The sequence below is a fragment of the Somniosus microcephalus genome, unplaced genomic scaffold (assembly GCF_052327205.1).
Source record: "Somniosus microcephalus isolate GS21.2 unplaced genomic scaffold, FLI_Smic_1.0 scaffold497, whole genome shotgun sequence".
Classification (NCBI taxonomy): domain Eukaryota; kingdom Metazoa; phylum Chordata; class Chondrichthyes; order Squaliformes; family Somniosidae; genus Somniosus; species Somniosus microcephalus.
Window position 1 is genome coordinate 7,012 of NW_028225684.1, and position 26,808 is coordinate 33,819.

A 26,808-nucleotide genomic window follows, 5' to 3' on the forward strand; every position below is an offset into this window, starting at 1 on the left:
TCCTCTCTTTTTCTCTGCCTCGCGCTTCTCTCTACCATTGGACTTCTGCCTTCCGTTGCTTACCGTCAAAAAAACTTTGCTATGTGTCGCGCCAACCGTGTGACCACATCAGCCGCCGCTCATTCGAGCTGCCCCGACCATGTGATGTTCGCCCACAACACAGCTCCAACGCACGCATACCGCCACATGCCGTTCACCACATCCCCTGCTTGCAGAACAAACTGCACAAGCAGACGGCTGCACTCTGAGATTAGCAGTTCTTTCGTCCATCACAAAACTGATAGCGTCCATCACATTGGATTTTCCTCTTTCTCACGCTTTGCATGTTTGTGCTCCACTGCCACATTTCTCTCTTTGTTGTAGTTGAACCCAGCTTCTCCGTCTGCATTCATCATTACTTCCTCCTTGTCATATTCATTAGACAGTTCCCCAGAGTTACTAACTTGTTGAGTTCTCTGTACTAACCTGTGCTGTGTAAATATCCTCTCTCAGCCCCGTGCTGTGTAAATATCCTCTCTCGGCCCCGTGCTGTGTAGATATTCACTCTCAGCCCCGTGCTGTGTAGATATCCACTCTCAGCCCCGTGCTGTGTAGATATCCACTCTCGGCCCCGTGCTGTGTAGATATCCACTCTCGGCCCCGTGCTGTGTAGATATCCACTCTCGGCCCCGTGCTGTGTAGATATCCACTCTCGGCCCCGTGCTGTGTAGATATCCACTCTCGGCCCCGTGCTGTGTAGATATCCACTCTCAGCCCCGTGCTGTGTAGATATCCACTCTCGGCCCCGTGCTGTGTAGATATCCACTCTCGGCCCCGTGCTGTGTAGATATTCACTCTCGGCCCCGTGCTGTGTAGATATCCACTCTCGGCCCCGTGCTGTGTAGATATCCTCTCTCGGCCCCGTGCTGTGTAGATATCCTCTCTCAGCCCCGTGCTGTGTAAATATCCACACTCAGCCCCGTGCTGTGTAGATATCCACTCTCAGCCCCGTGCTGTGTAGATATCCACTCTCAGCCCCGTGCTGTGTAGATACCCTCTCTCAGCCCCGTGCTGTGTAGATATCCTCTCTCAGCCCCGTGCTGTGCAGATATCCTCTCTCAGCCCCGTGCTGTGTAGATATCCTCTCTCAGCCCCGTGCTGTGTAGATATCCTCTCTCAGCCCCGTGCTGTGTAGATATCCTCTCTCAGCCCCGTGCTGTGTAGATATCCACTCTCAGCCCCGTGCTGTACAGATAGCCTCACTCGGCCCTATGCTGTGTAGATATCCACTGTCTGAAATGATCACATTTGACCTTGATTGCTTTCCCCCAGTTTGCATTTGGGCTACATACTTTTTGGCCACATCCAGGTCGGTGCAGGAGAAGCTGTACCAAGAAGTAAACCAGGTTCTGGGAAGGAGCCCAGTCACTTTTGACAAGTTGCAGGAACTCAGGTGAGTGACGATTTTTGCCAAAGGTCTTTATTCAGGTGATTTACCAGCAGTGCAGGCAATCTACCCGTGTCCCCAGGGCACTCACGCTGTCTCGTCAGGTTTCTGAATCTGGAGTTCAGTTGGTAAAGGCACTACCCAGCTTAACAATAATCCAAACAGACCGAGAAGCTCCCAGGCCCAACCGCTGGTCCGTGCTGAGATAACTGAGCTCAGCTGTGGTGCAGTATTGGTGCTGAAGACCTCTCCATGCATTAGCTTCAACAGTGAATGTCAGGAGGTTGTTTGACGACCGGCGGCATCACAACTCCCCTCATCCGACATCCACACAGATGTAATTTCCACCAGGAATTACAGACAGTGATCAGGAGCCGGGACCCTGGCTGATTTTCCTCTCTCTAACCCAGAGGTCACTGAACAGTGATCAGGAGCAGGAATTCTGGCTGATTTCCCTTATCTCTAACCTGAAGGAGCACAGGACAGTGATGAGGAGCAGAAATCTTGACTGATTTCCTCTCTATCTAACCCAGGAGTATTGGACAGTGATCAGGAACTCAGTCTGATTCCCCCTCTCCCTAGCCCAGGGGCCACTGGTCAGTGATCAGGAGCAAGAACCCTGGGTTATTTTTCCCACCTCTTTCCTAGAGATCAGCTGTCTCAGAACATACCAGAGATCAAACTGGGACCTTCCTGCTCTGTGCTAGTTTACAAAGCACTGGGCAGTCTCCTTACTATCGGGTCCTTCACTTATTTTTTATGCTGTTTATTGTATAATGACCATAATATAATATGTTTTAAGATAATAATTGAGAAGGACATAACCATGACAAACACCAGGGTAATAGATTGGAGAAAAGTGATTTTGAGAGGCTGCAAATAGAACTTGGTAAACAAAATGGACAACAATATTGGCAAACAATGATGTAGAACAGCAATGAGAAACATTTAAAACGTGTTTAACAGAGTCCAGGAAAAAAATATTCCGCTGAAAAAAACAGGAAAAAACTAAACACTAATTAAACACCGTGGATGAATAAAGACATAAGGGAAAAATTGAGGGTAAGGAAAGGGAAATAAGGGCTGTGGATGCTGAGTCGTTGAGTATATTCAAGGCTGAGATAGATAGACTTTTGTACTCTAGGGGAATCAAGGGATATGGGGATCGAGCAGGGTTGAGGTCAAAGATCCGCCATGACCTTATTGAATGGCAGAGCAGGCTTGAAGGGCTGTATGGCCAACTCCTGCTCCTATTTCTTATGTTCTTGTGTTCTTAGGATGGGAATAGGGCCACTAAGGGATGAACAGGATAATACCACAGGCAGCGATAGCGAAATGGCAGAAATATTAAATAATTACTTTGCTTCAGTATTTACCAGGGAGATATATCAGGTGGACATGACCTCAGAAAATAAGATTAGAAATATAACCGCATTTAAAATAAAAAGAGGAGAAATATTCAATAAACTAATCAAGTTCAAAGAGAGTAAAACCCCTGGTGCGAACGGATTGCATCCGCACATTTTAAAAGAATCAGGAGAAGAGATAGCAGAGGCATTATTACACATATCTGTGTAATTATTACACAATTTGTTCCAAAAAGGTGCAGTGCCAAGAGGACTGGCGGATTGCTAACGTTATACCTATATTTAAGAAGGGAGATAGAACATGTCCAGGGAACAAGAGACCAGTCAGCTTAACATGGGTGGTAAGAAAAATAATGGAATCCCTATTAAAGGAGAAAATAGGAAACTATCTAGAAACCAAAAATATAATAATCAATAGTCAGCATGGATTTCAAAAGGGAAAGTCTTGTTTGACCAACCTCATTGAATTTTTTTACAAGGGTAACAGAGATAATGCAGTAGATGTAATTTATATCGATTTCTAAAGGCCTTCGATAAAGTGCCACATAATAGACTAATGAATAAGGTCAGAGCATGCGGAGTCGGGACAAGTAGCAGAATGGATACCTAGACAGAAAGCAGAGAGTGGAGTAAAGGGGAGCTATTCAGAGTGGCAGAAGGTGGAAAGTGGGGTTCCACAAGGATCAGTGCTGGGATTACTGTTGTTCACAATTTATTTTAAGGATTTAGACTTTGGAATCAAAAACACAATTTCTAAATTTGCGGATAACACCAAATTGCGGGGCGTTGATGGGTGGGGGGGCGGGCAATAGTCAATATGAGGAGGACTGCAACAAATTACAAGAAGACATTAGTAAACTTGCAGAATGGGCATATAATTGGCAAATGAATTTCAACACAGGTAAGTGTGAGGTATTACATTTTGGTAAGAAAAATGAGGTCGCATATTACTTGGAAAATAAGAATCTAAATGGGGTAGAGGAGCAAAGGGGTCTGGGAGTACAAATACACAATCACTAAAAGTAACGGTGCAGGTTAATAAGGCCATAAAAAATGCAAACCAAGGACTAGGGTTTATTTCTAGAGGGATAGAATTGAAAAGTACAGAAGTTATGCTAAACTTGTATTGAACCTTGGTTTGACCACACTTGGAGTACTGCGTACAGTTCTGGTCACCATATTATAAAAGGATACAGAGGCACTGGAAACATAGAAAAATAGGAGCAGGAGTTGGACATTCGGCCCTTCGAGCCTGCTCCCCCATTCAGTATGATCATGGCTGATCCTCTATCTCAATACCATATTCCCGCTCTCTCCCCATACCCCTTGACGCCTTTTGCGTCTAGAAATCTATCCATCTCCTTCTTAAATATATTCAGTGACTTGGCCTCCACAGCCTTCTGTGGTAGAGAATTCCACAGGTTCACCACCCTCTAAGTGAAGAAATTTCTCCTCATCTCAGTCCTAAATGTCCTACCCCGTATCCTGAGACTGTGACCCCTCGTTCTAGATCCCCCCCCCCCCCCCCCAAAGCCAGGGGAAACATCCTCCCTGCATCCAGTCTGTCTAGCCCTGTCAGAATTTTATACGCTTCAATGAGATCCCCTCTCATTCTTCTAAACTCTAGTGAATACAGGCCTAGTCGACCCAATCTCTCCTCGTACGACAGTCCTGCCATCCCAGGAATCAGTCTGGTGAACCTTCGCTGCACTCCCTCTATGGCAAGTATATCCTTTCTTAGGTAAGGAGATCAGAACTGCACACAGTACTCCAGGTGTGACCTCACCAAGACCCTGTATAGCTGTAGTAAGACATCCTTGCTCCTGTACTCAAATCCTCTTGCAATGAAGGCCAACATACCATTTGCCTTCTGAACTGCTTGCTGCACCTGCATGTTTGCATTCAGTGACTGGTGTACAAGGACACCCAAGTCCCTTTGTACATCAACATTTCCCAATCTATCACTATTTAAAAGTACTCTGCCTTTCTGTTTTTCCTACCGAAGTGGATAACTTCACATTTATCCATGTTATACTGCATCTGCCATGTATTTGCCCACTCACTCAACTTGTCTAAGTCGCCTTGAAGCCTCTTTGCTTCCTCCTCACAACTCACAATCCCACCTAGTTTTGTGTCGTCAGCAAACTTGGAAATATTACATTTGGTTCCCTCATCCAAATCATTGATATCATCCAAATCATTAATGCAGCAGATAAGCATAAGCAGGCATCTGGCTGCTGCCCTTACACAGCACATGAACAACACATGAATCACCGTGGCCTCTGCACTCAGGTCCACGAGGTCCCTGCACCCAAGGCCCCTACACCCGGGTCCACGTGGGTCTCCAAGGCCCCATCATAAAATATACTGCAGTTGGAGGGTTAATAGTGTTTTGTAAATCCGGGAAGTGTGATAGCTGCAGCTGTAACCAATCCTGTCCTCCTTTGGCACAGATATTGCCAGCAGATTCTGAATGAGACTGTCCGGACAGCGAAGCTAACCCCGGTCGCAGCGCAGCTTCAGGAGCTGGAAGGGAGCATCAGCCAGCACATCATCCCAAAAGAGGTAAGACGGGAGCTGGAACTGCAGCAGCTCCGCTTGGCCTCTCACTTTTTAGTTGCTGATTACCTCTCCTTGTTTGCCCTTGCATGGGGTGCAGTTCCACAGACAATGATCACCCTCCTGTACCTCACCTTACGGGTCATTTTATTGTGTGAGCTCAGGTCGCCAACTCTGGTCGTACGTATTCCAGGAGGATTTATCACATGATCTCCTGCCTCCAGTGGCTCCGTCCAATTCCTCCCACCACTGGTTGCCCAAGTTTAATAGCAAGCTGCTTAATGAGGCTGGCACCAGTGCAATCAGTGAGTGGTGTTCCTGTGCCAGTTGCTAGGCAGCACTGTGAATACTTCACCCCAAGTGAGATTGATCAGGAACTGTGCGACCCACCGTCTGTGTCATTCACATACCCGTGTCCTTCTCTTCCTCAGACTCTGGTCATTTACGCCCTGGGTGTAGTGCTTCAGGATGACACATCGTGGCAATTACCTTACAGGTATCTTCAAGCTCTCATTTGTTCCTGTTTACTTTTTGTTTTGTGATTCTTTGACCTCAACAAAGTGACAGGGAATTGAACATCTGCCATGTCGGCAACAATCAGTCCCAGGGCAGGTACAGCCTGGGTTAGATACAGTGTAAAGCTCCCTCATCACTGACCCATCAAATACTCCCAGGGCAGGTACAGCACGGGTTAGCTACAGAGTAAAGTTCCCTCTACATTGTCCCATCAAACACTCCCAGGGCAGGTATAGCTTGGGGTTAGATATAGAGTAAGCTTCCATCATCACTGATCCATCAAACACTCCCAGGGCAAGTACAGGACGGGTTAGATACAGAATAAAACTCCCTCTACACTGTCTCATCAAACAATCCCACGTCAGGTACAGCAAGCATTAGATACAGAGTAAAGCTCCCTCTGTAGTGTCCCATCAATCAGTCCCAGGTCACATGCAGAGCTAAGCGATCCCACAACCAAAGAATCAGATCAAAGCTCTGCAGTCCTGCCACATCCAGTCGTGAACGGTGGTGGACAATGAAACAACTAACAGGAGGAGGAGGCTTCATGAATATCCCCATCCTCAATGATGGCAGAGCCCAGTATGCGAGTGCAAAAGACAAGGTTGAAGCGTTTGCAACCATTTTCAGCCAGAAGTGCCGAGTGGATGATCCATCTCAGCATCCTCCTGAGCTCCCCACCATCACAGAAGCCAGTCTTCAGCCAATTTGATTCACTCCAAGTGATATCAAGGAACGGCTGAGCGCACTGGATACAGCAAAGGCGATGGGCCCCGACAACATCCCGACTGTCGTGTTGAAGACTTGTGCTTCAGAACTAGCCACGCCTCTAGCCAAGTTGTTCCAATACAACTACAACACTGGCATCTACCCGACAATGTGGAAAACTGCCCAGGTATGTTCTATCCACAAAAAGCAGGACAAATCCAATCCGGCCAATTACCACCCCATCAGTCTACTCTCAATCATCAGCAAAGTAATGGAGGGTGTCATCGACGGTGGAATCAAGTGGCACTTACCCACCAATAAGCTGCTAACCGATGCTCAGTTTACGTTCCACCAGGACCACTCGGATCCAGACCTCATTACAGCCTTGGTCCAAATATAGCCAAAAGAGCTGAATGCCATAGGTGAGGTGAGAGTGACTGCCCTTGACATCAAGGCAGCATTTGACAGAGTGTGGCTCCAAGGAGCCCTAGTAATATTAAAGCCAAGGGAATCAGGGGAAAAACTCTCCACTGGCTGGAGTCATAACTAGCACAAAGGAAGATGGTTGTGATTGTTGGCGGTCAATCATCTTAGCCCCAGGACATCGCTGCAGAAGTTGCTCCGGGCAGTGTTCTAGGCCCAACCATCTTCAGCTACTTCATCAATGACCTTCCCTCCATCATAAGGTCAGAAGTGGGGATGTTCGCTGATGATTGCACAGTGTTCAGTTCCATTCACAACTCCTCAGATAATGAACCAGTCTGTGCCCACATGCAGCAAGACCTAGATGACATTCAGGCTTGGGCTGATAAGTGGCAGGTAACATTCGCGCCATACAAGTGCCAGGCAATGACTATCTCCAACAAAAGAGAGTCTAACCACCGCCCTTGACATTCAACGGCATTACCATCGCCAAATCCCCCACCATCAATATGGCGGGGTGACCATTGCCCAGAAATTTAACTGGACCAGCCACGTAAATACTGTGGCTACAAGAGCAGGTCAGAGGCTGGGTATTCTGCAGTGAGTCTTTCACCTCCTGACTCCCCCAAAGCCTTTCCACCATCTACAAGGCAGAAGTCAGGAGAGTGATGGAATACTCTCCATTTGCATGGATGAGTGCAGCTCCAACAACGCTCAAGAAGCTCAACACCATCGAGGACAAAGCAGCCCACTTGATTGGCACCACTCCACCACCTTAAACATTCACTCCCTCCACCACCGGCGCACCGTGGCTGCAGTGTGTACCATCTACAAGATGCAATGCAGCAACTTGCCAAGGCATCTTCGACAGCACCTCCCAAAATGCGACCTCCACCACCAAGAAAGACAAGGGCAGCAGGCGCATGGGAATACTATCACCTCCACGATCCCCTCCAAGTTGCAGAACATCCGGACTTGGAAATATATTTAATGAGTTGGTCACACCGCAGGTAAAGGCTGCACAGGCAGGAAGGGAATGGGTTACCGCCAGGCAGAGTAGTGGGTGCAGGCAGGTAGTGCAGGGGTCCCCTGTGGCCATCCTCCTTTCAAACAGATATACCACTTTGGAGATTGTTGAGGGGGGTGGCTTATCGGGGGAAGACAGCAGCAGCCAACTTCCTGGCACCGTGGGTGGTTCTGCTGCACAGGACAGGAGGAAAAAAAGTGGGAGAGCTATAGTAATAGGGGATTCTATTGTAAGGGGAATAGATAGGCGTTTCTGCGGCCGCAAACGAGACTCCAGGATGGTATGTTGCCTCCCTGGTGCAAGGGCCAAGGATGTTTCGGAGCGGCTGCAGAGCATTTTGGAAGGGGAGGGTGAACAGCCAGTTGTCGTGGTGCATATAGGTACCAACGATATCGGTAAAAACCGGGATGAGGTCCTAAAAGCTGAATATAGGGAGTTAGGAGGTAAATTTAAAAATAGGACCTCAAAGATAGTAATCTCAGGATTGCTACCAGTGCCACGTGCTAGTCAGAGTAGGAATAGAAGGATATTTCAGATGAATACGTGGCTAGAGGAATGGTGCAAGGGGGAGGGATTCAAATTCCTGGGACATTGGAACTGGTTCTGGGGGAGGAGGGACCAGTACAAACTGGACGGTTTGCACCTGGGCAGGACCGGAACCGATGTCCTAGGGGGAGTGTTGCTAGTGCTGTTGGGGAGGGTTTAAACTAAAATGGCAGGAGGTTGGAAACCTGTGCAGGGAGACAGAGGAAAGGGAAACAAGGATAGAAGCAAAAGACAGGAAGGAGAAAAGCAAAAGTGGCAGTCAGAGAAATCAAGGGTTTAAATCAAACATGGCCACAGTAAATAATAATTCTAAAAGGTCTAAGAGTGTTAAAAAAACAAGCCTGAAGGCTTTGTGTCTTAATGTGAGGAGCATTCGTAATAAGGTGGATGAATTAGCTGCGCAAATAGATGTAAACGGATATGATATGATTGGGATTACGGAAACATGGCTCCAGGGTGACCAAGGCTGGGAACTCAACATTCAGGGATATTCAATATTCAGGAAAGACAGGCAAAAAGGAAAAGGAGGTGGGGTAGCATTCCTGGTTAAAGAGGAGATTAACACAATAGTAAGGAAGGATATTAGCTCTGATGGTGTGGAATCTGTATGGGTAGAGCTGAGAAATACCATGGGGCAGAAAACGTTAGTGGGAGTTGTATACAGACCTCCAAACAGTAATGCGGAGATTGGGGATGGCATTAAATGGGAAATTAGAGACGCGCGCAATAAGGGCACAACAGTTATCATGGGTGACTTTAATCTATATATTGATTAGGCTAACCAAATTAGTAGCAATACTGTGAAGGAGGAATTCCTGGAGTGTATACGGGATGGTTTCCTGGACCAATATGTCGAGGAACCAACTAGAGATCAGGCCATCTTAGACTGGGTATTATGTCATGAGAAAGGAATAATTAGCAATCTTGTTGTGCGGGGCCCCTTGGGGCGGAGCGATCATAATATGATAGAATTCTTCATTAAGATGGAGAGTGAAGTAGTTGACTCAGAGACTAGGGTCCTGAATTTAAATAAAGGAAACTACGATGGTATGAGGCGCGAATTGGGTACGATTGATTGGGGAATGTTACTCAAAGGGTTGACGGTGGATAGGCAATGGCAAACATTTAAAGATCGCATGGATAAACTACTGAATTTGTTCATCCCTGTTTGGCATAAAAATAAAACAAAAAAGGTGACTCAACCGTGGCTAACAAGGGAAATTAGGGATAGCATAAGATCCAAGGAGAGGACATATAAATTGGCCAGAAAAAGCAGTAAACCTGAGGATTGGGAGCAGTTTAGGATTCAGCAAAGGAGGACAAAGGGATTAATTAAGAGGGGGAAAATAGAGTATGAGAGTAAGCTTGCAGGAAACATAAAAACTGACTAAAAGCTTCTATAGATATGTGAAGAGAAAAAGATTGGTGAAATCAAGCACAGGTCGTTTGCAGTCAGAATCGGGAATTTATAATGGGGAACAAAGAAATGGCAGACCAATTAAATACATACTTTGGTTCTGTCTTCACAAAGGAGGACACAAATAACCTCCCAGAGATGTCGGGGAACATAGGGTCTAATGAGAGGGAGGAACTGAATGAGATCAGTATTTGTAGGGAAATGGTGTTAGGGAAATTGACGGGATTGAAGGCCGATAAATCCCCAGGGCCTGATAATCTACATCCTAGGGTACTTAAGGAAGTGGCCCTAGAAATGGTAGATGCATTACTGGTCATCTTCCAAAATTCCATAGATTCTGGAACAGTTCCTATGGATTGGAGGGTAGCTAATGTTACCCCACTATTCAAGAAAGGTGGTAGAGAGAAAACGGGGAATTATAGACCGGTAAGCCTGACATCGGTAGTGGGGAAAATGCTAGAGTCCATTATAAAAGATGTAATAGCAGAGCACTTGGAAAACAGTGACAGGATCGGACAAAGTCAACATGGATTTACAAAAGGTAAATCGTGCTTGACTAATCTACTGGAATTTTTTGAGGAAGTAACTGGTAGAATAGATAAGGGAGAACCAGTGGATGTGGTGTATTTGGACTTTCAGAAGGCTTTCGATAAGGTCCTGCATAAGAGATTAGCGTGTAAAGTTAAGGCACATGAGATTGGGGGCAAGGTACTGACTTGGATAGAGAACTGGTTGGCAGACAGGAAGCAACGAGTTGGAATAAACGGGTCTTTTTCCGAGTGGCAGGCAGTGACTAGTGGGGTACCGCAGGGATCAGTCCAAGGACCCCAGCTATTCACAATATATGTAAATGATCTAGACGAGGGAACTAGAAGTAATATCTCCAAGTTTGCAGACGACTCAAAGCTGGGTGGGCGTGTGTGCTGTGAGGAGGATGTCGAGAAACTCCAGTATGATTTGGACAGGTTGGGTGATTGGGCAGATGCAGTATAATGTGGATAAATGCGAGGTTATCCACTTTGGTGGCAAAAACAGGAAGGCAGATTATTATCTGAACGGCAATAGATTGGGAGAAGGGGAAGTGCAACGAGACCTGGGTGTCATTGTGCACCTGTCGCTGAAGGTAAGCATGCAGGTGCAGCAGGCGGTTAAGAAGGCAAATGGTATGTTGGCTTTCGTAGCGAGATGGTTCGAGTACAGGAACAAGGATGTCCTGCTGCAGTTGTACAGGGCCTTGGTGAGACCACACCTTGAGTATTGTGAGCAGTTTTGGTCACCTTATCTGAGGAAGGATGTTCTTGCCATGGAGGGAGTGCAGCGAAGATTCACCAGACTGATACCTGGGATGGCAGGAATGACATATGAGGAGAGATTGGGTCGATTAGGCTTATATTCGTTGGAGTTTAGACGAATGAGAGGGGATCTCATTGAAACTTATAACATTCTAACAGGGCTAGATGCAGGAAGGATGTTTCCGATGGCGGGGGAGTCCAGAACCAGGGGTCTAAGGATAAGGGGTAAGCCATTTAGGACTGAGATGAGGAGGAATTTCTTCACCCAGAGAGTGGTGAACCTGTGGAATTCTCTACCACAGAAGGCAGTTGAGGCCAATTCATTAAATATATTCAAGAAGGAGTTAGATATATTTCTTAAGGCTAAAGGGATCAAGGGATATGGGGAGAAGGCAGGGACAGGGTACTGAGTTTGGATGATCAGCCATGATCTCATTGAATGGCGGAGCAGGCTCGAGGGGCCGAATGGCCTACTCCTGCTGCTATCTTCTATGTTTCTATATCGCAGTTCCTTCATCATCGCTGGGTCAAAATCCTGGAACTCCCTCCCTAATGGCACTATGGAAGTACCTTCACCACAAGGACTACAGCAGTTGAAGAAGGTGGCTCAACACCTTTTCAAGGGTAATTAGGGACGGGCAATAAATGCTGGCCTTGCCAGCGATGCCCACATCCCTTCAACGAATGGGGAAAAAAGATAGAGTAAAGTTCCCTCTACATTGTCCCATCAGACACTCCCAGGGCAGGTACAGCACAGGTTAGATACAGAGTAAAGCTCCCTCTATACTGTCCCATCAATCAGTCCCAGGTTATGTAGTGCATATGCCTTTAAGAGCCCCAGGTGTGCTGTAATGCCGGTAATGGCCACTCGGGCTATATAAGCCTGTATATTGTGTTATATCCGTTAGTACCCCCCCCAGACTTTGCTTAGTAAACACCTATGAACCAACTCCTGTCTTCAGTGTCTCTATCAACACACGGACACTACAGTGGCGACGAAGTGGAAACGGACTTACCTGCAATTCAGCAGCACCTCAAGGACATCGATTCCTCGGGCGTCCAGAAGACTCAAGGAAGTGAAAGAAGCTGTGGTTTCACCAGCTGGCCAAGCTGGTGGCAGGTACTGCGCTAATCCTTCCTGGGCGTCAGGCTGGGGCTCCAGCGGCTGGCTCTACAGCTGGGACAAGCAGCGAAATCGGAGGCAAGCAATAACAGACGGGGAGGGAGCACTCGGGAGACGGCCGGCGCTGCAAGCAGGTCGGCATTCAGACCTAGAGAGAAAGTCCGGCGGGAACGAGTCTCCAAATGTAAATAAATAAATAAAAAAGAACGGAAACTGTGGGAAACAGCGTTGTCATCGGCAGCAGCGGCGGAAAAGCGCGGGAAGCGCCATATCTTTTCTGCAGAAAAGCGCGGGAAGCGCCATATCTTTTCTAAGATGCCTAAGTCTGGCAATATTGATGCTTTTGATAGCGAAATAGAGGATTGGACCACATATGTGGAAAGAGTAGAGGTATATTGCACTGCAAATGGAATAGAAGATGAAAAAAAAGCTTCAGTACTGCTGAATCTAATGGGCGCAAAGGCATACGGGCTGTTACAAAATTTAATCACTCCAGCCAAACCAAAGGACAAGGATTTTAAAGAAATTGTTGATACCCTGCAGGAGCACTTAAACCCAACACCGCTGCTGATAGTGGAACGATTCAAATTCTTCAAGAGAAATCAACACAAGAATGAAAGTAACGCTGATTACCTCACCGAATTAAGAAAGCTATCAAAATACTGCCAATTCGGGGCAGGACTAGCAGATTATCTTCGAGACAAATTCGTCTGCGGTCTCTTAAGTGAAGGAACACAAAAAAGGCTGCTTTCTGAAAAAGATTTAACACTGGACAAGGCTTTCAGTATGGCTGTATCATACGAAGCAGCAGCAAGAGGAGCTGCAGAGATACAACAAAAGACACAGGACTTCGGCACCCATGAAATGACAGGGTTTCGAAAGATGTTATCGCTGCGGCAGATCCACCCATAACCAGAGGGACTGCTGCTTCAAGGACAAAGCATGCATGCAATGCGGAAAGATTGGACACATTGCACGGGTATGCCGATCTGGACAAAATAAATCCACAGACAGGAAAAAAAAAATCAATAAAGAAAAGTACAGAAAGGTACAAATGATAACGGACAGTAGCTCCGAAGACCAGAAGAGCGATAGCGACTCCGAAAACAAGAGACTAAGCTGTCTCAAATTACATAATGTACTTGCCAAAGATGATTACCAGACCATTTGGGTTACCCTCACGATAGCAGGGTCCCCAGTTAAAATGGAGCTAGATACAGGATCAGCTCTGACCGTAATAAATCGACGGGATTCCGAGAGGCTATTTCCGCATATACCTTTAAAAGACACATCCATTATCTTAAAAACATATACGGGGCAGAAAGTATACCCCAAAGGAAAAATAAGGGTGCCTGTTGTATACAATGGCAAGGAAATACAAAAGTTGTATTTATACATTCTACAAGATGGTGGCCCACCGCTGTTAGGACGTGAATGGATCAGGAAAATACATTTAGACTGGCACTCCATTCAGGCACTGACGGTGACCAGTAAGAAAAAAAACGATGATGACAACATACCTGAACGATTAAAAGACACCTTGGCCAACGCCAAAGAAGTGTTTCAAGAGAAACTAGGAACCTTGAAAGGCATCACCGCCTCAATAAAAGTGGAAGATGCAGCAATTCCCAAGTTTTTTAAAGCAAGACCAGTGCCATACGCAATTCGTCCAGCAGTCGAGGCAGAGCTGGAGAATTTGGAAAATGCAGGCGTATTATCCAAAATAGATTGGAGCGATTGGGCAACACCCATCGTTCCAGTCATGAAGAAAGCATTGAATAATAATAAATCTGAAGAACAGAGAAAAATTCGCATCTGTGGAGACTTCAAGGTGACGGTAAACCCGGTCCTTCACACGGTACAGTATCCTCTTCCGAAGATAGAAGATATTTTCGCCTCACTATCCGGAGGGAAACGTTTCACCAAAATTGACTTGGCACAGGCATATCTACAGATGGAGGTTGAAGAGACCTCTTTAAAAAAAAAATTTAAAAAAAATCTCACGATAAATACACACAAAGGTCTGTACCAATACAATCGACTAGTTTTCGGAGTAGCATCCGCTCCAGCTATCTGGCAAAGAGCTATGGAGTAAGTCCTTGTGGTAAACCACTGTTTGTATTCCACTGTGTACATGCCTGTACATGTCTCAGCTGACTCCTCCCACGAGTCCAGGTATAAAGGTGACTGCTCCACAGTCCCTCTGTATTCTGGACCGGTCGACCACTCGAGGCACACCTTCATTCTCTTGTTAATAAAAGCCTGTTAATTACTCGCTTAATCTCAGTCTTTTGAGTTATTGATAGCGCATCAATTTTATTAACAAGATTTTTATAATGGAGAAGATCCTCACACCAGCGTGCCTGGACTTAGATCATCGGGAGGCGGACTCATCCACCAAGTTTACTCACTGGCTTCGGTGTTTTGAAAAATTTCTGATCGCCTCCGCTGAAACGGTCAAATCGGACGAGGACAAACTGGACGTCCTGACCTCCAAAGTGAACCACCGAGTGTACTCGGTCATCCAGGACGCGACCTCGTACGCGGATGCTATCAAGCTCCTCAAGGACCAGTACATGCGCCCAGTGAACGAGGTGTACGCTAGGCACCTCCTGGGGAGTCGTAAACAACAACCTGGGGAATCGACCGAGGAATACCTTCAGGCACTGTCTGTGCTTGGCCGGGCCTGTGGTTGTAAGGATGTAAATGCCGCCGTGTACACAGAGGAACTTATCCGGGACGCTTTTGTAGCGGGCCACAGGTCCAATTACACCCGACAGCGACTGTTGGAGCAGAGTGACCTCGATCTCAACAAGGCCTCTGAACTCGCACTATCATTGGACGCAGCCTACCGGGGCATGGACGCCTACTCCTCTGCACCGTGGACGCCGCGGGGAACGACAGCCTGGGACACGGTAGGACCGTCTCATAGCGCCGTGCCACCCCAGCCACATCCCAGCAACGGCCCAACTACCGCAGCAGTGTCCCAAGGCCAGACAGCAGTGCCCCAAGGCCAGAAATGCTACTTCTGTGGCCAGGCCAAACACCCCAGAGCGCGCTGCCCGGCGAAAAATGCGATCTGCTCGGGCTGCGGGAAGAAAGGACACTACGCCAGCGTCTGCAGGGCCAAAGCCACCCCGAACCCCAGCAGCGCCGCATGTGGGCCGTGCGGGCCGCCATCTTGGGCCTCCCCAGCCATGTGCGAACCACCGGAACAGCAACCATTTTGGACGCCTCCAGCCACATGGGGATCATGGACGCCGCCATCTTGGACGACAGCCGGGACGCAGCAGGCCCCCAACACCGCCTCATCTGCTACCCGCAGCGACACACCGACCCCTACGCTGGCCTCCGTTACGCTGGACCAAGCGAGACCGCACCAGCTGGCCCGGTCCACAATGGACATTAAGGTAAATGGTCACGAAACAATCTGCCTTTTTGACTCTGGGAGCACGGAGAGCTTCATCCACCCCGACACGGTGCGGCGTTGCTCTCTCCCAGTCCTGCCTGCACACCAGCGGATTTCTATGACCTCTGAGTCCCAGTCGGCGGACATTGGCGGCTACTGCGTGGTGACACTCGTAGTAGACGGGACTGTGTACGATAATTTTAAACTTCTGGTCCTGCCCCACCTCTGCGCTGCCGTTCTATTGGGGTTAGATTTTCAGTGCCACCTCAAAAGTGTTCCGATGGCGTACGGTGGACCCCTCCCCCCACTCACAGTCCGCAGCCAGCAGCTTCCAAATTGCCCGCCGCGCACCAGGTGCAACCTCTCCACACTCAGAGTCACCCCCCCCCCCCCCCACTGTTTGCTAACCTCACCCCCGACTGTAAGCCCATCGCCACAAAGAGCAGGCGATACAGTGCCGGGGACAGGGTTTTCATTAAAACCGAAGTGGAGCGGCTCCTGAAGGAGGGGATTATTGAGGGCAGCACCAGCCCCTGGCGAGCCCAGGTTGTGGTCGTTAAGACCGGCGAGAAGCAGCGCCTGGTCATCGACTGCAGCCAGACAAATCGCTACACCCTGCTGGACGCTTACCCACTCCCCCGTATAGCTGATATGGTCAACCAGATCGCGCAGTACCGCGTCTTCTCGACCATTGACCTGAAATCAGCGTACCACCAGCTCCCTATCCGCCCTGAGGACCGCCAGTATACTGCCTTTGAGGCAAACGGCCGCCTCTATCACTTCCTTAGGGTTCCCTTTGGCGTCACCAACGGGGTCTCCGTCTTCCAAAGGGAGATGGACCGGATGGTCGATCAAAATGTGTTGCAGGCCACCTTCCCATATCTGGACAATGTGACCATCTGCGGCCATGACTTGCAGGACCATGACGCAAACCTCGAAAAATTCCTCTGCACCGCCAAACTCCTCAACCTGACGTATAACAAGGAGAAGTGCATATTCCGCACAACCCGCCTCGCCATCCTTGGCTGTGTTGTGGAACATGGAGTCATCGGTCCCGACCCCGACCGGATGCGTCCCCTTATGGAACTCCCACTGCCTCAAGGCCCTGAAGAGGTGCCTAGGGTTTTTCTCTTATTACGCCCAGTGGGTCCCCTACTATGCGGACAAGGCCCGTCCGCTGATCAAGTCCACCTCTTTTCCCGTGACGCCAGAGGCCCGCTTAGCCTTCCACCGTATCAAGGAAGACATTGCCAAAGCCACCATGCACGCAGTGGACGAATCCATCCCCTTCCAGGTGGAAAGCGACGCGTCCGACTTTGCCCTGGCCGCTACCCTTAATCAGGTGGGGAGACCCGTGGCCTTCTTTTCACGAACCCTCCAGGGCCCGGAGACCAGACACTCCGCTGTTGAGAAGGAGGCCCAGGCTATTGTGGAGGCTGTGCGTCATTGGAGGCATTACCTGGCCGGAAAACGATTTACCCTACTCACTGACCAGCGTTCAGTTGCGTTTATGTTTAACAACAAGCAGAGGGGCAAAATCAAAAACGACAAGATCTTGAGGTGGAGAATCGAACTTTCCACCTACAATTACGAGATCTTGTACCGGCCCGGGAAGCTCAATGAACCCCCGGATGCTCTATCGCGTGGCACCTGCGCCAGCGCGCAGATCGATAGACTGCGGGCCCTCCACAGTGACCTCTGCCACCCGGGGGTCACCAGGTTCTTCCACTTCATCAAGGCCCGCAACCTGCCTTACTCCATTGAGGAGGTCGGGACCATGACCAGGAACTGCCAAGTCTGCGCTGAGTGCAAAACGCACTTTTATAGACCAGACAGGGCTCACCTGATAAAAGCCACTCGCCCCTTTGAGTGCCTGAGCGTTGATTTTAAAGGGCCTCTCCCCTCCTCCGACCGCAATGTGTACTTCTTCAACATTATTGATGAGTACTCCCGTTTCCCGTTCGCCATCCCCTGCCCAGACATGACCAGTGCCACGGTCATTAAATGTCTGAACGACCTCTTCACCCTGTTCGGTTTCCCCAGCTATATCCATAGCGACCGGGGCTCATCGTTTATGAGCGACGAACTCCGTCAGTACCTGCTCGCCAGGGGTATTGCCACAAGCAGGACCACCAGTTACAACCCCCGGGGGAACGGACAGGTGGAAAGAGAGAATGCGACAGTTTGGAAGGCCGCCCTCCTAGCCTTAAAGTCTAGGGGCCTTCCGACCTCCCGCTGGCAGGATGTGCTCCCCGATGCGCTCCACTCTATTCGGTCACTGCTCTGCACTGCCACTAACTCCACCCCTCATGAGAAAATGTTTGTCTTCCCAAGGAAGTCCACATCGGGGACATCGCTACCGCCATGGCTGACGTCCCCAGGGCCGGTCCTACTGAGAAGACACGTGAGGACCCATAAAACGGACCCCCTGGTCGAAAGGGTCGACCTCCACGCCAACCCCCAGTATGCTTACATTGCGTACCCGGATGGGCGGGAGGACACAGTCTCCATATGAGACCTCGCACCCTTGTGGGCCGCAGTAACCCACTACCCACTACCACCCCCCCCCCCCCCCCACGACCCGATATCCAGCCCCAGCAGACGGCGGGCCTGGGCCCTGCGACCCGCTTGACACCTACGAGGACTACACACCAGTGCCCGAGCCTACGCGGGACTCGACGCCGGAAGCTTCACTACCCCTGCCGTCGCCACGTCGATCACAGCGGCAGACAAGACCTCCGGAGAGACTCCAATACACTAACTTTTAATACACTTCACCCCGCCGGACTCATTTTTAAACCCAAGGGGTGAATGTGGTAAACCACTGTTTGTATTCCACTGTGTACATGCCTGTACATGTCTCGGCTGACTCCTCCCACGAGTCCAGGCATAAAGGTGACTGCTCCACAGTCCCTCTGTATTCTGGACCGGACGACCACTCGAGGCACACCTTCATTCTCTTGCTAATAAAAGCCTGTTAATTACTCGCTTAATCTCAGTCTTTTGAGTTATTGATAGCGCATCAGTCCTCCAAGGGATTCTGGGTACTCAATGCTACCTGGACGACATCCTTGTAACAGGAGAAAATGACAACGAGCACCTTGCCAATTTGGAGCAGGTGCTCACTAGGCTGAGAGAACGGGGCCTACGAGCAAATCGCCCCAAGTGCGAATTTTTCCGAAATCAAATATATTGTGGCCACATAATAAATAAGGAAGGGTTGCATAAGTCACCTGAAAAAATTGAAGCGGTCATAAAAGCCCCAGCACCTGAAAATGTTTCACAATTAAGGTCGTTCCTGGGATTAATAAATTACTATCATAAATTTTTACCGAACTTATCAACTCTTCTACACCCTCTTAATGAACTGCTACAAACAGGAGTAATTTGGAAATGGAACGAAGACTGTAAACATGCCCTCCATAAATGCAAAGACTTAATCACATCCGAAGAAGTTTTGGCTCATTACAACCCAAACTCTGCCAATCAGACTGGCGTGCGATGCATCCCCTTACGGCATAGGAGCAGTATTATCGCATAAATTCCCTGATGGCTCGGAATGGCCGATAGCTTTTGCGTCACGCTCATTGAACTCAGCTGAGCGTAACTATGCCCAAATCGACAGGGAAGCACTCAGCCTGGTATGGGGAGTGAAGAAATTCAACCATTACCTACACGGACAAAAATTTACCTTGTTGACTGACCATCAACCCCTCATCTCCATATTCAACCCTAAAAAGGGTGTTCCCATTATGACAGCGCAAAGGCTACAGAGGTGGTCCCTTTTTCTAGGGGCACACCAAAACAACATAGAATACAAGGGATCAAAATAGCATGGGAATGCTGACGGTTTATCGCGCCTACCGTTGCCAACGGTAGAAGAGGCACCTACAGTAGACCTAGTGGAGATGTTCCACTCTACCATAGTGGAATGTCTACCAGTAACAAATTCTGCCATTGAAAGGGAGACGAGACATGACCCGACTCTCTCAAGGGTCTACGATTTAACAGTGAAGGGATGGCCAGAACACGGCGAACCACTGTTGCCAGCATTCTCGCAAAGAAGAGAACAGCTGTCAGTGTGCCGAGGAACCTTGATGTGTGGATCCAGAGTGGTGATTCCACCCAAACTCCAGGATAAAGTGCTAAAGGAGCTTCACGAGGGGCATCTGGGTGGAGTGAATATGAAGAACCTAGCCAGGGCGTTTGTATGGTGGCCAGGTATCGATGGAGACATCGAAGAAATGACCAAGAGCTGCCTAGGATGCCAGAAGGTCCAAAACGCTCCACCACAAGCCCCTCTACATCCATGGGAGTGGCCCTCATCTCCCTGGCAAAGGGTACACATCGACTTTGCTGGTCCATTTATGGACTCAATGTTCTTAATCGCAGTTGATGCACACTCCAAGTGGCCGGAGGTAATAAAGATGTCCTCCACCACCACGGAAAAAACCATCACAGTATTAAGGACCATATTTGCCAGGAATGGGCTGCCGGAACAGATATGTTCTGATAATGGACCGCAATTTGTGTCCGAAGAATTCAGAAAGTTCTTAAAAAACAAGGGGGTTAAGCACTACACGTCCGCCCCATACCATCCCGCCACCAATGGATTGGCTGAAAGGTTTGTCCAGACCTTCAAGAAGGCCATAAAGGCCATGGGTAATGAAGACATAAAACTTCAGCACAAGGTGGATAACTTCTTATTCACATACAGGAATGCAACACATATGGTTACCAACCAAACTCCCGCCATGATGTTCTTCAATAGAAACCTAAGATGCCGGCTGGATTTGGTCAAGCCCAACATTAGAAGGGACGTGGAGAACCGGCAGGTTCAATGCATGAATGAAAGGCCAACTAGAACCTTCCAGATAGGTCAACAAGTTTTGGCCCGGGACTACCGTACCGAGAAATGGCAGCCTGGAACTATCTGCACACGACTAGGACCACTGATGTATACCGTGGACATCGGAGAAAGCATAATAAGGCGCCATGCTGACCAAATCATAAAGTCATCCGAAAAGGGACAACCTACACCACAACTCTATACATCTAACGATGAAGTAGAGATACCCATATCTACCTCCGATCCGGTGATACTGGAACCCGATGAACCCGACACTGGCATTCAAGCCGAATCAGCCTTGCCAGAAGAACCTACTACACCACCAGAAACTACTACACCCCGAGGCGTTATCCGGACCGAGTCAGGAAGCCTCCTGAGAGACTGACTTATAATTAATTAACTACAGCAATGTGTATATTATTTTTCTTATAACATGTAATTAATAATTACTTAAAATATGATGTACTGGTTAGCTAAAAGGGGAGGAATTGTAGTGTATGTGCCTTTAAGAGCCCCAGGTGTGCTGTAATGCCGGTAATGGCCACTCGGGCTATATAAGCCTGTATATTGTGTTATATCCGTTAGTACCCCCCCAGACTTTGCTTAGTAAACACCTATGAACCAACTCCTGTCTTCAGTGTCTCTATCAACACACGGACACTACAGGTTAGATACAGTGTAAAGCTCTCTCTACACTGTCCCATTAAACACTTCCAGAGCTGGTGCAGCACAGGTTAGCTACAGCGTAACGCAATTATTAGCAAAAATGGGAGGGCACGGAATTGGAGGTAGCCATTTGACTTGGATTGGAAATTGTTTCGGAGGCAGAGTGGGGATAAAGGATATGTACTCAGATTGGCAGGATGTTACAAGTGGTATTCCATGATCTGTTCTGGGGTGTCAACTTTTCACCATACTTATTCATGACTTGTATATCCAAGTTTTCAGATGGCACTAAATTAGGAGGAACAGTAAGTAGTTCAGATGGGAGCAGAAAGTTGCAAAGGGACATATGCAGATTAAGGGAGTGGGAAAAACTGTAGAAGTTCATTATGGGCAAGTATGAGGTCATCCACTTTGGACCCAAGGAAGAAAAATCTGATTATTTTCTAAATGGTGAAAAACTGGAAGAGCAGAGATTTGGAGATCCAAATACACAAATCATTAAAAGCCAATGGACAGGTACAAAAAGTAATCAAAAAGGCTAATAGAATGTTGGCCTTTATCTCAAGGGGATAAATGTCCGTTCCATTTCCCGCACTTCTGCTCTCACCCCTTCCCTTCCCTCCCAGAACCACGATAGGGTTCCCCTTGTCCTTCCCCATCACCCCACTAGCCTCCACATTCAACGGATCACCCTCTGCCATTTCCGCCACCTCCAGCGTGATCCCATCACCAAACACATCTTCCCCTCCCCTCCCCTTTCAGCATTCCGAAGGGACAGCTCCCTCCGCAACAACCTGGTCCACTCCTCAATCACCCCCAACAGCCCCTCCCCTCCGTACCTTCCCGTGCAAGTGCAGGAGATGCAACACCTGCCCTTTTCCCTCCTCCCTTCCCACTGTCCAGAGCCCCAAACACTCCTTCCAGGTGAAACAGCGATTTACTTGTTCTTGTTGCAATCTAGTATACTGTATTCGCTGCTCACGATGTGGTCTCCTCTACATTGGGGAGACCAAACGCAGATTGGGTGACCGCTTTGCGGAACACCTTCGTTCAGTCTGTAAGGGTGACCCCGAGCTTCCGGTCGCCTGTCATTTTAATTCTCCATTCACACTCCCACTCTGACTTCGGCCTCTTACACTGTTCCAAAGAAGCTCAGCGTAAGCTCGAGGAACAGCACCTCATCCTTCTATCAGGCACTTTACAACCTTCTGGACTCAACATTAAGTTCAACTATTTCAGACCATAACCTCTGCCCCTATTTTTTCAGGCGGCAGCTGTTGATGATTCTGCCATCCACATTCGCAACATTTAACCACTCCTGCCTTCCACCCTATCACAGACCGTCCCTTTTGTTCTTTCCCCCCTTTCCCTGCCCTTGCACTTGCTTAAAACCTGTTACATCTCTAACTTTTTCCAGTTCTGACGAAGGGTCACAGACCTGAAATGTTAACTCTGTTTCTCTCTCCACGGATGCTGCCTGACCTACTGAGTGTTTCCAGCGTTTTCTGTTGTTATTTTTATCTTAAGGGGGCTGGATTACAAAGGGGAGAAAGTTAGTCTTCAGTTGTATAGCGCCTTGGTCACGACCCATCTGGAGTACTGCATTCAGTTTTGGGCACCACACCTCGGGAAGGATATATTGGCCTTGGGAGGGGGAGCAGCGCAGATTCACCAGAATGATACCGGGGCTTAGAGGGTTAAATTATGAGGTTAATTTTGCATGTCTTAGCTTGTATCCCCTTGAGTATAGAAGTTTGAGGGGCGATCTGATCAAGATGTTTAAAATGTTAAAAGGATTTGATGGGGTTGATGCAGAGAAACTATTTCCTCTGGTGGGGGAACAAAGGGACACAACCTTAAAATTAGAGCTAGGCCATTCAGGAAGGAAATCAGGAAGCACTTTTTCACACGAGGGGTAGTAGAAATTTGGAACTGTCCCCCAAAAGGATAAGGGGAACAATTGAAATTTTCAAGACCGAGATTAATAGATTTTTATTGGGTAAGGGTATCAAGGGATATCTATCAAAGGCAGGAAAATGGAGTTGAGGTACAGATCAGCCATGATGTAATTGAATGGTGGAGCAGGTTCGAGGGGCTGAATGGCTTATTCCTGTTCCTATGTACACTGTTAAACTCCGTCCACACTGCCTCACCAAACACTCCCAGTCTGGGCTGGATTTGAACCCAGAACACAAGGGTAACAGGACATTATCTGGTCCGCTATGGTGATCATTCACCTGCACACCCGCTTTTGGAATAATTGGTTTTGTGGCCAAGGCTTCTGGTGGGGTTTTATGTAGAGAAAAGTCCTGTCACCATCCTCAAATGTGTTGTTCGGATTTTTATCTCTTTATCAATCTCCCTGCCGCTCTTTCATTGGTGAAGGTCCAGCTGAAGACATTTGCTGTGTGAAACTACACAGCTGTCCTTCACATTTAGCACAAATTGTACATTGCGAATGCTAGATGTGTATATTCATATGTAAGGGTACGTGTTTGTGTGTGTGTGTGTATGTCTCCATTCCCCACCTTCAGATACAACCCACGTCTAGAAGGAGTCAATCTAGGATTATGCTGCACCCAGTTTTGGTCTGCACTTTATCCCAGTGACAGCTGTGCATTATTCTGACAGTGACCTGTTTTATTGAGACTCGTCTCCTTGTCCTGCAGGTTTGATCCCGAACGGTTCAACGAGGAAGCTGCCAGGAAGCAGTTTACATTGCTGGGATTTTCCGGGAGCCAGGAATGCCCGGAGCTAAGGTAAAGCAATAAGGTGCTTCACACAGGAGAGATCCAAGTTGTAACCTTTATACTCCTCCAGTACCCTGTGCTGGGTTCAGAGTAGAAATTAATTCAGTTTGTCCAAGCTCCATGTGAAGGAGGAGTTGGTCTCAATTCTCCTAAGGCTTCCTGTCAGACTGTCTGAGAGTGGCCTGTTTTTAACATTTATTTTAGTATAAATCTCTTTCATTGTTTTGTGAATGAGAAAATATGTATCCAAGTACAGTAGTTCTAAATATTTAAAGCCTGCTCATCCCCTTCAGAGTTCATGAGTTGAAACTATCAAGCAATTGCCACCAAGTGTCGGCCAAGGACCAACAATTTGTTTTTCCCTGAACAGGCCCTTTAAATTTGCTGCGCCGTATTTCTTCCAGTGGAACAGCTTGTGAGCAGTCTGCACGGGACCTCGTGATCGGTGCGCGGCCGCGCACCTTAGGGGAACATTGCCAAGGACTGGTTCGGGCTTGGCTGTTGTGCCCTCTGTGGTCGAATAGCCTGCCACTGCTCACCGACTCGGCTCCCTGTGGAGTGTGTCTCCTCAGGTGAGGTACTGAAGGGTGGACCAGTGGCCATGGAAGCAGTGCTCAGGTGCATAGTGGCAGTAGGCCGCTGCCTGTTTTCTCTGCTCCTCTCTGGAGTTCTGCAGAACCTCCTTTAACCTCTCGTGCTAATACCCCGCAGGTTGATGAGCGCAAAATTCCCAGCAAAATAAAAACATTGAAGAATAGAAAACGAACAACATTAGCATTGGCACACATTAATTGAATCCTTTCTAAAGGAACTCGCTACCACAAGGAGCAGTTGAGGTGAATGGCATAGATGCATTTAAGGTGAAGCTAGATAAGCACATGAGGGAGAAAGGAATAGAAGGATATATTAATGGGGTTAAATGAAGTAGGGTGGGAGGAGGTGTGGAAGAGGTGAACTAGGGTGTGGAGCATAAACACCGGCACGGACTGGTTGGGCCGACTGGCCTGTTTCTGTGCTGTAAATTCTGTGTCGCTGCTTATGTTATTCACTCCCCCATTCAGATGCTGCCGTGCTGTGATGGTGCAACTCATTGAACGTCCCATAGAGTGCGACTGCCTCGCATTGTCTGCTCGATTGGTCTGCTTCTGACCCTTGACTGTGGGTGCTGTTCCCTCCTAATTGCCAGTGATGTGACACCAGTGGCGATAAGGGGACAGCAAAGGCACTTGTCCCATTGGGGAGAGGTTTTGGTCAGTAGTATGTAGACCGTCTGGGCCCAGTGGTTTTATAAGGTCGCTGTACCCACCACCGCCGGTCTCAGCCTGTCTATGTCTCCCCTCCGATAGGTTCGCCTACACTGTGGCTACAATCATGCTGAGCACACTGATCAGGAAGCTGAGCCTGCACCCCGTGGAGGACCAGGTGGTGGAGATGAAGTACGACCTTGTAACTACTCCGAAAGAGGAGGCTTGGATCACTGTCAGCAAGAGAATCTAAGCCTACCCCAGCCAGCCAGCCTGGGGTGAGCAGGGGCTGTTGTGGAAGGCGCACTGTTGGTAGGGCATGGCAATGACAGTTCAGATCCACACAGGTACTGTACCCATCACTTCTGTACAACAGGATTCCTGCTAGTTTCAGCTTCCCAGCCCCTCCCCCACCCCGCTCGCCGCCACTCTGTGAAAACATGAAGCTAACCATGAAGTGACAACGCCTCGTCACCAGAAGCCTTCACGGCAGAACCTTCGTAAGCCCCTCATTGCAGTGGCCGACACTGACGATATGGAGGTTGGGTTGACCAGTCCTGATTTTACTGGAATTCCAAGTACACTCATGTCCGCCTTGTAAGTAAATATACGCAAGGAACAGCAAACGTCACTTAAAACAAATAAAACGGGAACATTTTGAGAGAAACTGTTGGCTGTTTTGGGGAGTGAGAAAGGAGAGGAAGTCGCAATAGCATCAAACGATGTTGGATTGACGTGCATACCTGCTTGTGGATTAATTGGTTTTGTGGCCAAGGCCTTTTGGTGGGGTTTTATGCTGTGACTTGTGAACAAGTCCTGTCACCAGACCGCTCAACTTCAGAGTTTGAGTCCCGCACTGCTTCCACTGATAAAGCTGAGCCAGGAAGGTGCTCAGGGTTCACATCCTGGTTTGTGCTGAGCTAACAGACCCTGGCAAGGAGAGGGTGCCACAGTCGGCCTCAGTGCTCCCCCCCTCCCCACCACTCCCAGGTTAACTAATGGAATAACCAGCCAGGGTTCCCACTCCCGATCACTGCCCAGCGACTCCTGCGTCTGCGGTCTTGGGCTGAAGGCAGGATCGGAATATCTTGCTGACACTCTGCATCCGCAGGAAGACGAGGCTGGCAGTGCCCCAGCAAGTCAGCACTGTCTGGAAAGGGGAGGGGAATGGACCTGTCTGTCAAAATGCTGTTCAACATTGTGTGGTTGTTTGCTGCAGTTATCATGTGTGAGAATGAGACCAGTAGTTATCAGAGTGCTCTGTCTGAATTTCCATGATCATTTATCAATAAACTTGCTGCAAGGGCATTACAAAGGAGTATGTATCCACCTGTCACTGCTGCCTAGAGATCAAGAGACTCTTTATAGACAGTACATGCCTGCAAAGTGTTTAAGCCCTTCACCTTCCCTGCTGAGTCAGTTGTGGCGCTGCCTTGGTCTGGTCTCAGCAGTGGATGAATCAGCCAGCGTTCCCTCCACAGATCAA

General features: G+C 48.4%; 1 protein-coding gene across 2 annotated transcripts; it reads left to right on the top strand.

The window, feature by feature from the left end:
• Nucleotides 1-26,640, top strand: LOC147081639 (cytochrome P450 20A1-like). 2 transcript variants are annotated; one of them, XM_085980752.1, is made up of 5 exons: nucleotides 1-1,432; nucleotides 5,247-5,358; nucleotides 5,784-5,848; nucleotides 23,998-24,087; nucleotides 25,140-25,417. In XM_085980752.1, the coding sequence occupies exons 1-5, from the start codon at nucleotides 1,251-1,253 to the stop codon at nucleotides 25,225-25,227; spliced, it is 537 nt and encodes a 178-aa protein (XP_085836878.1). In that variant the 5' UTR covers nucleotides 1-1,250; the 3' UTR covers nucleotides 25,228-25,417. The 2 variants fall into 2 exon arrangements, with proteins under 2 accessions (XP_085836878.1, XP_085836877.1); XM_085980751.1 differs by lacking the exon at nucleotides 25,140-25,417 and adding an exon at nucleotides 25,425-26,640 and having other exon boundaries at nucleotides 25-1,432.
• Nucleotides 26,641-26,808: the final 168 nt, after the last annotated feature.